We start from the raw sequence: 14832 nt of genomic DNA on the forward strand, positions 1-14832 counted from the left end.
CGATCCACAAGCTGTTCTGTGTGAAAGAGGAAAGAACACCCAGCAAAGAAGACCTATATGAGGTGTGAGAACTCCAACATCCTCTTTGTTTCATTTAATGATGATGCTTATTTTGGAGCTAAATGAATATGTGCTTCTGTACAAAACATATGAAGTGAGAAAATGTGAATATTAAATAGCTCCTAAAATCTTGTGCTAATTATAACTGGCTTATTGCTGCCTGGATTTTATTCAGTGTTTTAACATTTTGAGTGTTTCTTGTCAATCTTGGAGGAAATTAAACTGAATTGCAAACATAATAAAACAGCTGCAGTCACATTTGTCTGACTCCACCCCTTCAGTGTGGAGTTTTCAGGGAATTGAAAGTGTTGTGCAGCGCTCCTGAGCAGACTGAACACGGTGATCACAAACAGGCAAGAAACAAGCAAAACTCAGGAGTTCATCAAATTCAAAGTTTTTTCTAAAAAAGAGTCAGAAAGAAAGCGACAAGGACTTTATTCAACACTCAATTATACTCAACAAATCTAAGGAGGACTTCCTGCTGTGAAAACATGTCTGACAGCATACAAACAAAAAGGAGAAGAACAGATCCACAAACTATTCTCTGTGACATGTGTGCAGAGGACAGGAAACCAGCAAAGAAGACGTGCATGAAGTGTGAGATCTCCATGTGTGTCCAGCACCTCCAGGCCCACCTGACCACACCTGTGTTACTGCAGACTCATCCTCTGACTGAACCCATGGATTTATGTGGGAACACCAAATGTTCTCAGCACGGCAAGCTCCTGGAGTACTACTGCTTGGACGACATGACCTGTGTGTGTGTTTCCTGCGCCATTGAGGACCAGCACCGCCTACACAATATGAAGACCTTCTCCACAGCCCACAAAGAGCTCCTGGAGAAGCTGAAAGCTGAGCAGCTGATCTTACAGGAGAAAACAGACGATGAGAATGTGAGTCTGGAAAAGTGGGAGAAGAGTGAAAGAGAGAAGCTGGGTCGCTGCAGTGTGCGTCTGATTGAGGCTGTGACTAAGCTGCGTGACATCTCTCTGACCAGCGTCCAGAGCTCAGTCTCTGCTCGTATGGTGTCCCTGAAAACCAGCAAGAGCAGCATGGAAGCAGCACAGAAGGAGAAGGACACCTTCAGATTCCTGCAGATGTATTCTCAGGTGCATCAGGATGTGGAGAAGGCCAAGACTGTGGATCTGAGAAAAGGGCTGGAGCCGGGCAGCCATCGGGACAAACTGGTTGAGGAGATAAGACAGAATGGGGAGAAGATGGTGAATCAAGCGTCTCAGTTCTGGGGATCATTGCTGACTCTGGTTGATCCTGAACACCACCAGGAGCTTGTTCCCACTGGTTCAGACCTGATCTTTGAGCCACAGTCTCTGGGTCCTGGCATGTCGCTGTCCAAAGACAGCAGGAAGGTTTTCCACAACAGCTGGCTGGGACAGTGCTGTGCAACTCTTCTAATCTGTAGTACCAAGACAGCCAGCAGCTATCAGAGGTGGGTGGTCGGTCTGTCCGAAGAGTCTGATTGGATGATTGGTTTATGTGAAAAAACATCTGCAAAGAACTTGAAGGATGGAGCTGTGTATGGACTGTGCTGGGAAGATAAGCAGCTCAGCAGCCTCACAACAAAGAGAAATGAAGGTTCTCATTCATCCACTTCACAAGGTTTGAAAGCACAAAATACTGGCACAGTCCAAACTGGGACCCAACTCGTGACAACCTCTGCATTAATCACATATCAGGGGGAGAATGGAGATGAGCCTGTACCACGACCTGAAAAGGTGGAGGTGTTGTGGAACTTTCCTGCCTCCACGCTGTCCTTCTTCAGGAGAACCGGACAGCACCAGAGAGAAGAAATAATCACAATGAAGCTTAAAGTAAGCATCAACAACTGGGACCTGGTCCCATTTGTCCAACTGGGAAAGCAAAATATCCACAGCACGACCCAGCAGCAGCAGTGGAAGTGTTCATGTGGGAAAGATTACTACTGGGATGGTAACAGGTACCGGGATCATAGTTCCGGCTACTCCCACCAGTCTGTTTGTTCCTGTGGAAAAGCTCTTAGTGTCACAGAGATGGTTTGTAAACTTTGCTAATTGTAGCTCTGTTTGTTTGTTTGTTTGTTTGTTTGTTTGTTTTCACAAGATGAATATAAATTTAAGTCACTGGTGAATTCAGTGTGATGAATCTTTAGTTATGAATTTGTAAAATTTAAAGAGTAAACAAAATTCAAATCAAACATGAAATGCATATTCACTTGCATGTTTTACAATTTTACTTATCTTTTGCATTTCTTTCCAATGTAGCAACGAAGTCCTTTAGTTTTTAGTTTTCTTTTTGATTTCACCTGCAAGTTGAAGATGTTTGTCTCCATCTACTGTTGGGGCTCTCACACAGCTCTTTGGCCTTATTAATGAGAACAAAGAAACTTCTGTTTTTGATACACTGTAAATGATTTGATCAATAATAAATTAAGTTGATGTTTAGTTTGGAATGTTTTTATTTGTTTAATTAAAATGTTGACAGTTTTCTTTTTCTTAAAATACATAATAAGAAAATAAAGGAACCCAGCAAGGGAACGTCATCCATAAGATATTATGGGAAATTAATAAATCCAATCAATGGCATCTGATCACCCGTGTTGGTGTTGTTCCTACGATATCATAATAACTATAACTGATCAATCATGATGTCTGAATTGTTCAGTCAGCATTTGACAAGAGAACTCTCACTTGGCTAACAGAAAACCTAACTCAATAATATGTTTGCTATATTGTATAAATTAAAAAAGAAAACACTTGAAATGTTCACCATTAGTTCCAGAAAGAGGTTAGGATACAGAGTGACAAGTACTACATTGCTTTCATTTCCTGTGTACATACTATTATTGATCTAATCAGTAAGTCTGTCACGGACTGCGCTGGCAGACGTTGGGATGGGGGAAATAGGACTCAAATGCTGGACTTTGTGCAATGAAAACAGGGCGTTTATTTATTTCCTCTTCCTAGTGTTAGTGTGTCTCCGCTCCTCCCTGTTGCAGCACCCATGCTGGCTGCCCTCTCGTTCCCACAATCCTAGGAAAACACAGAGGCAGCCGTCAGAAACACCACAATTGTGGCAGACTAACCTTCACTAACTTGTAAGGAGACTAATGTGAAGTCACACAACAATCCAGCGTCAGAGAGAGTTCCACCACACACACACGCACACACACACACACACATGGACAACGAGGGACAGCAACACTAAATATACATATGTCCATAAACTAACTACAAAGTCATTTTAGTTTGAAGTTGTGGAATGTTTTTATTGACTGGATGAAATGTAACGTGAGTTTTTGAAATATAAAAACTAACTTTTTTTTTCAACTTTACTCAAATACGACAAAGAAAAAAAAACAAGTTTACATACGAACACTGTGAAATGGTGAAATGAACTGTGTGAAAGTAAACCCTGTTAAATGCTCTTCTTCTGAAGCTAACATGAAGGTTTTAATCATTACAATAAATCCATTGAACGTCTCGCTCGTAAAAGGAAACAAACACTAACTTTGGTTTGATCAGGAGCAGCTGAACCAGGTAAGACAAAAGTAGAAACATATTCAATAACATCTGTGGCTTTAGGTACAGATGCTTTTGCTGATGCAAACAACCACATCGCCAACACCTCCTGTTAGTTTTGATTCACACTGTTCTTGGATCTACTGTCAGCTGTGAAAAATGTGCACACTGAGCAAGTAAATGCTGGGTGTAGGTACAGTAAGGACAGTAAGGAGACCTTTCTTTTGGCTCGGTGCTGGGGTGTGATATTCCTGGAGCTGGTGTTTACCAGGGCTGTTATAGTGTGGAGAGTACTGCTGCTCTTACCACCCTTGCAGTCGTAGCAGTGCTCTGTCCAAGGTGCTGATTTACTCCGATCTTCAGTGTAACAAGATTCATACGTGTCTCTTGAATATTCAGTTCATAGTCAAGCCAATCAGAGAAATACAGGAGGGTGGGAATAATAATCCGCATAGGATACAAGAACCTTGGTGAGCTGCTGTGTCACATGGGACACACAGTTAGGTTCTGTCATGCGCAGAGGCGCGTACACCCAAAGGATCCAAAAGCAGACTCCAATGCAAGCAGAAAAAACGCTTTATTATCTTAACAAAAGGTGACCCCTCATGACCAAAGAAGCAAGCGAGGAACTGAAAAACCCGGGGAAATAAATGACGCGGGGAAGCCGAAATCGGGACCGTGGGAAGCTGCAACAGAAAGGGGAGAAAATTACTAGTGAGCCGGGAAAACAGGGAAACACAACAAGACGGGGTTTGAGTAGTTGGCTTACGATCGGAGTGGGACCGTGGGACTTGGGAAGGGAGTGTGAGAGTCCGTGGAAAGAGAATCCGAGGAGTCAGTGATGAGGCCAGGTGATGCACTGGGTGGTCCAAGCAAGCAGGAGGACAGGCAGGTGGCAGATACAGGACGCCGGATCGAAATCTAGACACACGAAGGCAGAGTTAACGCATTTCAAATGATACATCCGTACAACGCTTTCGCGGGAGGCTAGTTACCACAGAGAGGTGATTAACGGACTGGCGTGGAGTATCCGCGGGGTTAAATAGTCCTGCAGGTAATCGCCCCGGATGGAAAGCAGGGGTGCCGGTGATGGTCCAGCCCGGGGGTGTGGCCACCAGGGCATCCCACACACACACAGACTCCTCAGACACAGGACCACGGACCATGACAGGTTCAGTCTGGCCTGTGACTCCAAGCTGATCTACCATTCAAATAAGTGCTCTCACTTTCAGTGCAAACTGCTTGCGCCCACTATTGTTATCACATGCAAATGTTCAGAGCTTGAATGAGGTCAGCAATTTTTGTGAGAGCTAGCTGGTGAGGTTGCCCATACTGCTCGGTGAAACTGGCGATTGTATCAGTAGAAGATTGTGGGGGAATTGGTGCGTGAGTCTGCTATAAAAAGTGCCTCCTAATACTGCAGATGATCCAGCAAAATCTATCTGGTACTTAATGTGCTCTGTAGCATCCTCAGGTAGTGGAATTTCCAGGGCAACCTTGAGTCTGGCAAATTCTCTGGGCTCCCAACCAGAAAGCAAAACATGACCAATACATTGGACAGCTGGTGGGAATGACAGGGGTCGATACTCTGTCATTTTTTCTATAGAGATTGCTGCCATTGAGCTGGCTCAGATGTCTCTGAAGAATAGGTGTTTGACCACAACAGCAACAGAGGTGCAGTAACTGGAGTGCAGGCATCAGTTCTTCTGTGCATATCCATCACCTGTCGCTGCAGCCTACAATTATCCTCCATCAATCTGTGAAGTACCTTCATAACGTCAGGTTCGGTTTCCAGTCCAGACCTCCTCCTGGGATGTGCAGGTGTACTTTGAAACAGGTGGTCTGTGTGATCAGGCAGACGTGAATATTGAGCTCCAGCTTCTTGTGGTGAATTCCAGTCTTCACCTGAGTGGAGGAGTGAGTAGAGTCATCCCGGCATATCTTTCTGATAGTCTCTCCACACTGTGATAGGGCTGCTGTTGCTCTGATGAGTAAGTTACATAGGGAGTTGAGGAGGAGTGATGTGGCTCTGGTAGAGAAACAGCAGTCTCCAAGCAGGTGTCCGAGTCTCTCTGCAGGGACGGACGTATGCTGGGTGCCTGCCCTTATGCTGATCTCGGAACATCATTAGACAATTGCACAGTAACCACGCTATCAAAATCTCAAGGGCCAAATGTTGCAGAGGTTTTAAGGCAGGGGTGTCCAAACTTTTTTCACTGAGGGCCACATACATAAAAATATAAGACCACTTACTAGAAATTAGGTATATAGCCTTAAGTTTAGTGTATTAAAGTTAGAAAAATCACTTAAAAGTGGTCAAATATGTTATATTGTTGAATATAATTAAAGACAAAACTGCCTTCATCACATCTTTCCATGAATGGATCTTGATTGATTTATTCAGAAAAAGCTTTGGTAGCTCATTCTCAGAACAGCAGCCTCAGATTTCTTCTTAGACAGAAGATTTACAGCACAGAGAAAAAACAATAAAGGGGAAAATGGGACGGATGCATTTCAAGCTTGTTATTTAAGTTATTAGGCTTAGAAACACGCCTATTAATGTTGGTTTGAAACAGTTATCAACATTAACAGACTGAACTGGACTTAATAACAGGAGTGCATATAATTTTAGTAAATTATTCTGGTGAGTATCAGCTGCGCTGGGTATGTAAATCGGGCCTAAAGTGCTCGTGCTCTCGTCCACTCCCCGCAAAAAAATTAGCAGCTGTGCGGTGTCTGTGGCATTGGTGCTCTCATCGCATGCGATGGAGTAAAAATCAAAAGCACAGCTTTATCAGACAGTTGCAGTGTAATGTTGGCTGACAAGTCTTCAATGCGTCGCACAACTGTATTTCTGGACATGCTGACGTTGTTGAAGTCCTGCACTTTTCTCGGGCACATTATTTCGGTGACTTTAACGAGGCAGTGTTTTATGAGGTCTCCATCTGAAAAAGGCTTGCCAATATCTTGCGATGAGTTGGGCGACCTCATAGCTGCTATTGTAGCCTTTCCCTGGACCTTTTGAGCACGAAAAAAATACTGTTGCTGACCCTGCAGGAGAGCTACCATTTGCTTTAATTTCTGCTCTCGCTCAGCACCAGTGTAGGATGCACAGGCCTGATGTTTGGTTTCATAATGACGTCGTACATTATACTCTTTCATAACTGCCACAGTTTCAGTGCAGATCAAACAGACACACGTCCCCTTGAATTCTTTGAAGAAATATTCACTCTCCCACCGTGTCTGAAATTTTCTGCACTCACTTTCTACCTTTCGCTTTTTTGGTTCTGCCATGTTTAGTAACTTGGGGTAAATTTCTTCTGTGATTGTCCTTTTTGGTGGAGCAACTGCCTTGATCAACAGTAGCTCCCCCTGGTGTTAAAACTAAGAAATACAATACACTCAAGCAAAAGTTGAAGTGCGGGCCATATTCTATTCTATTTATAAAATTACTTGCGGGCCAATTAAAAATGGACGCAGTTGGCCCACGGGCCGTAGATTGGACACCCCTGTTTTAAGGAGTAGATTTGCCAGATCATAATCAATGTGGCCACCAGGGGGCATCAGTTAGGATGCAAATCCATTATTGAAATAAAGTGCAAATAACACCTCTGCTCTTGTTTCTAAGTAGAGTGATGTGGTTCTCTTACAAGGAATAAATGACATAATGAACAGATTGCTACCTGTTGCACAAGCATGCATTGTAAAATATAATTAGATATGAACTTATCTCTCTACTGCTGATTTCTTGAACATAATACAGAGAAATAAATACTTTATGGTATATAGTCCTTCCTTGCGATATATTTACACAGTACACCAACATTAAAAGTATTACCTATGCAGGTCATATACCCTTGAAGTTCAAACAACAAAAAGTCCATATTTCTGCAGTCAGACTTGACTTGTTTTAGCAGTACAAAGTGCAATATATAAAATAACACCGGTTGCACGGTGGTTAGCACTGTTGCTTAACAGCAAGAAGGGCTTGAGTTCCATTCCACTATCAGGCCAGGGGCTTTCTGTGGGGAGTTTGCATGTTCTCCCTGTGTTTGCATGGGTACTCTGGCTTCCTCCAACAGTCAGATAGGTTAATTGAAAACTCTAAATTGCTTAGAGGTGTGAATGCTGGTCTATCTCTATGTGACAGACTGACAACCTTTTCAGGGTGTACCCTGCCTCTTGCCCTAAGACAGCTAGTAAAGGCCTCAGCGCCTCCTACGACCCTGAAAAGGACAACCGTAAGTGAATGGATAGATCACAATCAAAACTGTTGTACAGTGCTGTACTGAGTGGATCATCAAAGAGCAGCAGAGTCAGTAGACTTGACAAAGAAAAAAAAGATTTTATTTATTTAAAACCAACAAAAAATGAAGCAATACAGAGGAAGCCCACATGTCCCACTTTCACAATTTTTAACATTTGTGGATCTACGTGAAGCTGGCAGCGTAAAATTTGTCTCAAAATCCAACATGGGCATATAATGTGATCTGTGTGTATCAGGAGATTTAAGGATTTGTTATCTGGAGAGGATGTTATCCGTAGTTTTAGTTTTTGAACGAGAAAATTATCTGATTCATGAAGCTGAACCTGTATTATGCATAAATTACCAGTAAAAAAAACAAACAGTATTTACTCAGAGTTGGATGTACGCATTTATAAAATAGTTTTGTGTAGTGATGCCCAGATGAAGCCTCGTGAAGCCTTGAAGGTCTGGCATATTCCACATAATAGTTGTCATTTTTTTCAGAGTTTCATCGTTGTTCATAACCTGTACTCAGTTTAGCTGTAGACTTCTGTTTTTCTCCTTAGTGTTCTTGTTGGTTGCCTTCATTCAGCCCTAATAAAGGCTCACTTTTGATTTGCAAACCAGCTGCGTCTCCTGCAGTGTCTACTCTTGGTTCCATTTAAAAAATACATAGCACACCCCACCGTGACAATGGATGTCTCGACACACCCTCCAAAAGCCTCAGCACAGTGTCCCCCAGCATTAGTTTTATTTGTTTGAGAGGAAAATTCTGGAGAGGATTTTATTGAACACTATTGTTCATTTTAAATTTATCGAAACAGGACATACTGCTAAAAAAGACAAAACAAAACATGTCTGAAAACATCCAGACGGATCCACAAACAGGAAACCAGCAAAGAAGACCTTTTAAACACATGATCAGATATAAATCATAAAAATCCTCTTGCTCTTCATAGTTTGTGCTGAAGTATCACTGACTTTTTTTTTTTTTTTTAACTAGAGTATCATAGCTGCAGACTGTGTTTAACACCCAAATATGGGGACACATTTTTATTGGCATTACCTTAATAAATGATCAGTTCCAGAGAGAGCTGCCTGGTTATCTTCTCAGGAAAAAAACAACAAAAGTAATCATTTCAAAACAGCTGCAGTCAAACTGAACTGACTCCACCCCTTCAGTGTTCGGTGCAAGCACTGCATGAAAATATCTGCCTGAAAATCTACCACAAAAGTGCGTTAGAGGGAGGAAACAAGTAAAGAAGGAGCAAAATTCAACATTTGATCAAACTGCAGAAAGCAACAAAAACTTTATTAAAGACTCAATAATATTCAAATATCGAAGAGAAACCTTCTGCTGAAAACATCAAGATGGATTCACAAACTATTCTCTGTGACATGTGTATAGAGGACAGGAAACCAGCAACAAAGACGTGCATGAAGTGTGAGATCTCCATGTGTGTCCAGCACCTCCAGGCCCACCTGACCACACCTGTGTTACTGCAGACTCATCCTCTGACTGAACCCATGGATTTATGTGGGAACACCAAATGTTCTCAGCACGGCAAGCTCCTGGAGTACTACTGCTTGGACGACATGACCTGTGTGTGTGTTTCCTGCGCCATTGAGGACCAGCACCGCCTACACAATATGAAGACCTTCTCCACAGCCCACAAAGAGCTCCTGGAGAAGCTGAAAGCTGAGCAGCTGATCTTACAGGAGAAAACAGACGATGAGAATGTGAGTCTGGAAAAGTGGGAGAAGAGTGAAAGAGAGAAGCTGGGTCGCTGCAGTGTGCGTCTGATTGAGGCTGTGACTAAGCTGCGTGACATCTCTCTGACCAGCGTCCAGAGCTCAGTCTCTGCTCGTATGGTGTCCCTGAAAACCAGCAAGAGCAGCCTGGAAGCAGCACAGAAGGAGAAGGACACCTTCAGATTCCTGCAGATGTATTCTCAGGTGCATCAGGATGTGGAGAAGGCCAAAGCTGTGGATCTGAGAAAAGGGCTGGAGCCGGGCAGCCATCGGGACAAACTGGTTGAGGAGATGAGACAGAATGGGGAGAAGATGGTGAATCAAGCGTCTCAGTTCTGGAGATCATTGCTGACTCTGGTTGATCCTGAACACCACCAGGAGCTTGTTCCCACTGGTTCAGACCTGATCTTTGAGCCACAGTCTCTGGATCCAGACGTGTTACTGTCCACTGACAACAGGAAGGTTTTCCACAACAGCTGGCTGGGACAGTGCTGTGCAACTCTTCTAATCTGTAGTACCAAGACAGCTAGCAGCTATCAGAGGTGGGTGGTCAGTCTGTCCGAAGAGTCTGATTGGACGATTGGTTTATGTGATAAAAAGTCTGCAAAGAACTTGAAGGATGGAGCTGTGTATGGACTGTGCTGGGAGGATAAGCAGCTCAGCAGCCTCACAACAAAGAGAAATGAAGGTTCTCAATCATCCACTTCACAAGGTTTGAAAGCACAAAATACTGGCACAGCCAAAACTGGGACCCAACTTGCGACAACCTCTGCATTAATCACATATCAGGGGGAGAATGGAGACGAGCCTGTACCACGACCTGAAAAGGTGGAGGTGTTGTGGAACTTTCCTGCCTCCACGCTGTCCTTCTTCAGCAGAACCGGACAGCACCAGAGAGAAGAAATAATCACAATGAAGCTCAAAGTAAGCGTCAACATCCAGGACCTGACCCCATTTGTTCAACTGGGAAAACAAAATATTGACAGCACGACCCAGCAGCAGCAGTGGAAGTGTTCATGTGGGAAGGTTTACTACTGGGATGGTAACAGGTACCGGGATCATAGTTCCAGCTACTCGTACCAGTCTACTTGTTCCTGTGGAAAAGTTATTGGTGTCACAGAGATGGTTTGTAAACTTTGCTAATTGTAGCTCTGTTTGTTTTTTTTCACCAGATGAATATAAATTTAAGTGATTGATGAATACAATGTGAAGAATCTTCAGTGATGAATTTGTGAATTGCAAACTTTCAGTGAACAAAATTCAAGCCAGACTTGAAATCTATATTCACTTGCATGTTTTTTAATTTCAATAAGTTTTTATCTTTTGCATGTGGTTCCAATGTATCAACAAAGTCTTTTAGTTTTAATTTTTCTGCTTAATTTAATCTGCAAAATGAAGATGTTTGTGTCCATCTACTGTTGGTGCTCTCATACAGCTCTTTGGCCTTATTAATGACAACAAAGAAACGTGTTGTTTCATTCACTGTAAATGATTTGATCAATAATAAATGAAGTTAATTTTTTTTTTATTGTGGAATGTTTTTATTTGATTAATTAAAGTGTTAACAATGCAATTTAACTTTTTGTTGATATAAAAAAAGGAAATTTACCCAGATTTGCCAGGTTATAATGTATTCTTGCTGCCTGTGTCCAAAATGAAGCCCATCCTGAAGTTTATCCTTTAAGATTTGTTCGAAGTGTTTAACTGAGTGTCTTTTTGGTCAGGGCATTCATATAACTCCATGTACCCTCCATAATGAAGATAGTTTAACCATATAAGACATAAAGCAAAACATTTTGGCACCATTAATTTCATCCCGGTGCACATTAAACACTGTAAACTGAGCATACACCTCACCAGGTTTTGTCTTACTAGATACGACGAGGCTCATTGTTCTACAGTAACTTGTAAGCACATACAGGGCACTATTGTTCTGCTATAAAGGTTTATAATCTACAGGCTGGGCTGTCGATTTCCAGCAATCTGATACTGCAATAAATACATTTGTTTAGTGCTGGCAGGAATCCTGCCTCAAACATCAAAGCCTTTAAATAATCACCAGGTATTGTGACTTTACATAACATTTATTTTCTTTTTTTATACGTAATAAGAAAATAAAGGAACCCAGCAAAGGAATGTCATACATAAGGTATTATGGGAAATTAATAAATTCAATCAATGGCATCTGATCACCCCATGTTAGTGTTGTTCCTACAATATCATAATGACTGCAACTGACCAATCATGTTGTCTGAGCTGTTCAGTTAGCATTAGACAAGAAAACTGTCACTTACAAACCAACATATAAAACCTAAATTTGGCTAACAGAAAACTTAACTTGATAATACGTTTCTTATATTGTATAAATTAACAAAGAAAACACTTGAAATGTTCACCATTAGTTCCAGAAAGAGGTTAGGACACAGAGTCTCTTTAATTTCATGTGTACACACTGTAAATGATCTAATCAATTATAAAGTTATTGGAGTTTGAAGTTGTGAAATGTTTTTGTTTACTGGATGAAATGTAATGTGAGTTTTTGAAATATAAAAACTGCCTTTTTTAAAGTTTAGACACATATGACAAAAAAGAACAAGTTTACATAAGAACAATTTGAAATGGTGAAATGAACTGTGTGAAACTAAATCCTGTAAAATACCCACACTGAAGGACTTCTGAAGCTAACATGAAGGTTTTAATCATTACAATAAATTCATTGAACGTCTCGCTCGTAAAAGGAAACACTAACTTTGGTTTGATCAGGAGCAGCTGAACCAGGTAAGACAAAAGTATAAATAGATTCAATAACATCTGTGGCTTTAGGTACAGATGCTTTTGCTGATGCAAACAACCACATCGCCAACACCTCCTGTTAGTTTTGATTCACACTGTTCTTGGATCTACTGTCAGGTGTGAAAAATGTGCACACTGAGCAAGTAAATGTTGGGTGTAGGTACAGTAAGGACAGTATGGAGACCTTTCTTTTGGCTCGGTGCTGGGGTGTGATATTCCTGAGGCTGGTGTTTACCATGGCTGTTATAGTGTGGAGAGTACTGCTGCTCTTACCAACCTTGCAGTCAATGCGGCGCTCTGTCCGAGGTGCTGATTTACTCCGAGCTTCACTATAACAAGATTCATATGTTGTCTCTTGTATATTTAGTTCATAATCAAGCCAATCAGAGAAATACGGGAAAGTGGGAATAATAATCCACATAGAACCTCATAAACTCTGCCTGCATGTCCTGAGGCAGCTTGGTGAGCTGCCGTGTCACATGGGACACACAGTTAGGTTCAGTCTGGCCTGTGAGTCCACACTGATCTACCATCCAAATAAGTGCTCTCACTTTCAGTGCAAAATACATGCACCCACTGGTGTCACCACATGCAACGTTTGGGGCTTCCATGAGGTCAGCAATTTTTGTGAGAGCGATCTGGTGAGGTTACCCATACTGGCCATTGTATCAGTAGAAGATTGTGGGGAACTGGTGCATGAATCTGCTATAAATAGTGCTTCCTCATATTGCAGATGATCCACCAAAATCTGGTACTTAAAGTGCTCTGTAGCATCCTCAGGCAGTGGATTTTCCAGGGCAACCTTGAGTCTGGCAAATTCTTCCAGCCAGAAAGCAAAGCATGACCATTACTTTGGACAGCTGGTGGGAATGACAGAGGTCGATAGACACTGTCATCTTGCATCAGTTCTTCTGTGCATATCCATCACCTGTCACTGTTGCCTACAATTATCCTCCATCAATCTGTGAAGTACCTCCATAAGCTTAGGTTCAGTTTCCAGTCCAGACCTCGTCCTGGGAGGTGCAGGTGTGCTTTGAAACAGGTGGTCTGTGTGATCAGGCAGACGTGAATATTGAACTCCAGTCTTCAGCCCTGAGTGGACGACTGAGCGGAGTCATCCAGCTGTATCTCTCTGATAGTCTCTCCACACTGACAACAGGAAAGTTTTCCACAGTCAGTGGATGAAATTTTGTTCTTCCCACATGTTCTTCATTAAGAGTACACTTTCTGTTCCTGACTTTAAGAGATGGGTGATCAGCATTTCCAAAGACTGTGACTGGACCATTGGTGTATGTGACGACACTTATGGAAACTATATAAAGGATGGATATATCTATGGCCTACGCTGCCAAGGTAACCAGCTCCTCTCTCTCACAACAGAGTCTAGTTTGGTTATGAATGAAACTCCACCTGTAATAGTGTTTGGGATGCTGATGAGGAAACACTATTTATAGCAGATTCATGCACCAACCTTATGGATCTGAGAAAAGGGCTGGAGCCGGGCAGCCATCGGGACAAACTGGTTGAGGAGATGAGACAGAATGGGGAGAAGATGGTGAAGCAAGCTTCTCAGTTCTGGGGATCATTGCTGACTATGGTAGATCCTGAACACCACCAGGAGCTTGTTCCCACTGATTCACACCTGATCTTTGAGCCACAGTCTCTGGGTCCTGGCATGTCGCTGTCCACTGACAAGAGGAAGGTTTTCCACAGTCAGTGGATGAAATTTTGTTCTTCTAACTTGTTCCTCATTAAGGGTACAGTTCTTGTTCCTGACTTTAAGGGATGGGTGATCAGCATTTCCAAAGACTGTGACTGGACCATCGGTGTATGTGACGACAATTATGCAACGAGTATGAAGGATGGATATGTCTATGGCCTACGCTGCCAAGGTAACCAGCTCTTCTCTCTCACAACAGAGTCTAGTTGGGTTATAAAAGAAACTCCACCTGTAATGGGGTTTGGGATGCAGAAAATTAAAACGCCCCGACAGCATTATAAGGTTTCCCATCAAGTGATCAACACTTCAGGTGGAAATGTGGAACCACAGATGACCAGACCACAAATAGTGGAAGTTGTGTGGAGCTTTCCAGACTCATTATCATTCTTCAGCAGGATCGGGCAGCACCAGAGAATAAACTTACTCACAGTAACAATCAGCTCTAGGAGCTCAGACCTCAAACCTTTTGTTTGTCTCCAGGGTTTAGAAAAGGAAGCAACAAATGAGTTCTCCTTTAGTTCAAGTGCAACGACATCTCCATTTGGAGGATTTCCACAACAATATCAGAATCAGCCGAAATGCTCATGTGGGATGTTTAATGTCTAGTTATGGATTCAATTATGGAGGGGCATTAGGCTCCAAGTCTTCCCAGTCAATCTGCTCTTGTGGAAAGATTATTGGTTCCCCACCAATCACAGCTGTGCTTTGTGAACTTCTGTAAATAACACACATGCTATTAGTGATGG

At 42.3% G+C, this 14832-nt stretch overlaps 2 protein-coding genes across 2 annotated transcripts; both read left to right on the forward strand.

Annotated features, from left to right (window-relative positions):
* Positions 1–611: 611 nt before the first annotated feature.
* LOC120433506 (tripartite motif-containing protein 16-like) lies at positions 612–2108 on the forward strand. Its single transcript, XM_039599787.1, has one exon. The coding sequence runs from the start codon at positions 612–614 to the stop codon at positions 2106–2108; it is 1497 nt and encodes a 498-aa protein (XP_039455721.1).
* Positions 2109–9192: 7084 nt separating this feature from the next.
* Positions 9193–14592, forward strand: LOC120433512 (tripartite motif-containing protein 29-like). The gene is made up of 4 exons (XM_039599794.1): positions 9193–9813; positions 13847–14068; positions 14150–14258; positions 14567–14592. Exons 1-4 carry the CDS (start codon positions 9193–9195, stop codon positions 14590–14592), a joined length of 978 nt encoding a protein of 325 aa, XP_039455728.1.
* The last annotated feature ends 240 nt before the right edge of the window (positions 14593–14832 follow it).

This window comes from Oreochromis aureus, linkage group 3 (genome assembly GCF_013358895.1).
Source record: "Oreochromis aureus strain Israel breed Guangdong linkage group 3, ZZ_aureus, whole genome shotgun sequence".
NCBI lineage: Eukaryota > Metazoa > Chordata > Actinopteri > Cichliformes > Cichlidae > Oreochromis > Oreochromis aureus.

What these genes read in the sequence shown, in the direction of transcription:
- LOC120433506 (XM_039599787.1), top strand. Translation starts at nt 612, where the DNA reads ATGTGTGCAGAGGACAGGAAACCAGCAAAGAAGACGTGCATGAAGTGT.
- LOC120433512 (XM_039599794.1), top strand. Translation starts at nt 9,193, where the DNA reads ATGGATTCACAAACTATTCTCTGTGACATGTGTATAGAGGACAGGAAA. An exon ending in AGAAGGCCAAAGCTGTGGAT is followed by an intron (nt 9,814 to 13,846) that starts CTGAGAAAAGGG and finishes AACCTTATGGAT; the next exon opens with CTGAGAAAAGGGCTGGAGCC. An exon ending in CTATGGCCTACGCTGCCAAG is followed by an intron (nt 14,259 to 14,566) that starts GTAACCAGCTCT and finishes GTTTGTCTCCAG; the next exon opens with GGTTTAGAAAAGGAAGCAAC.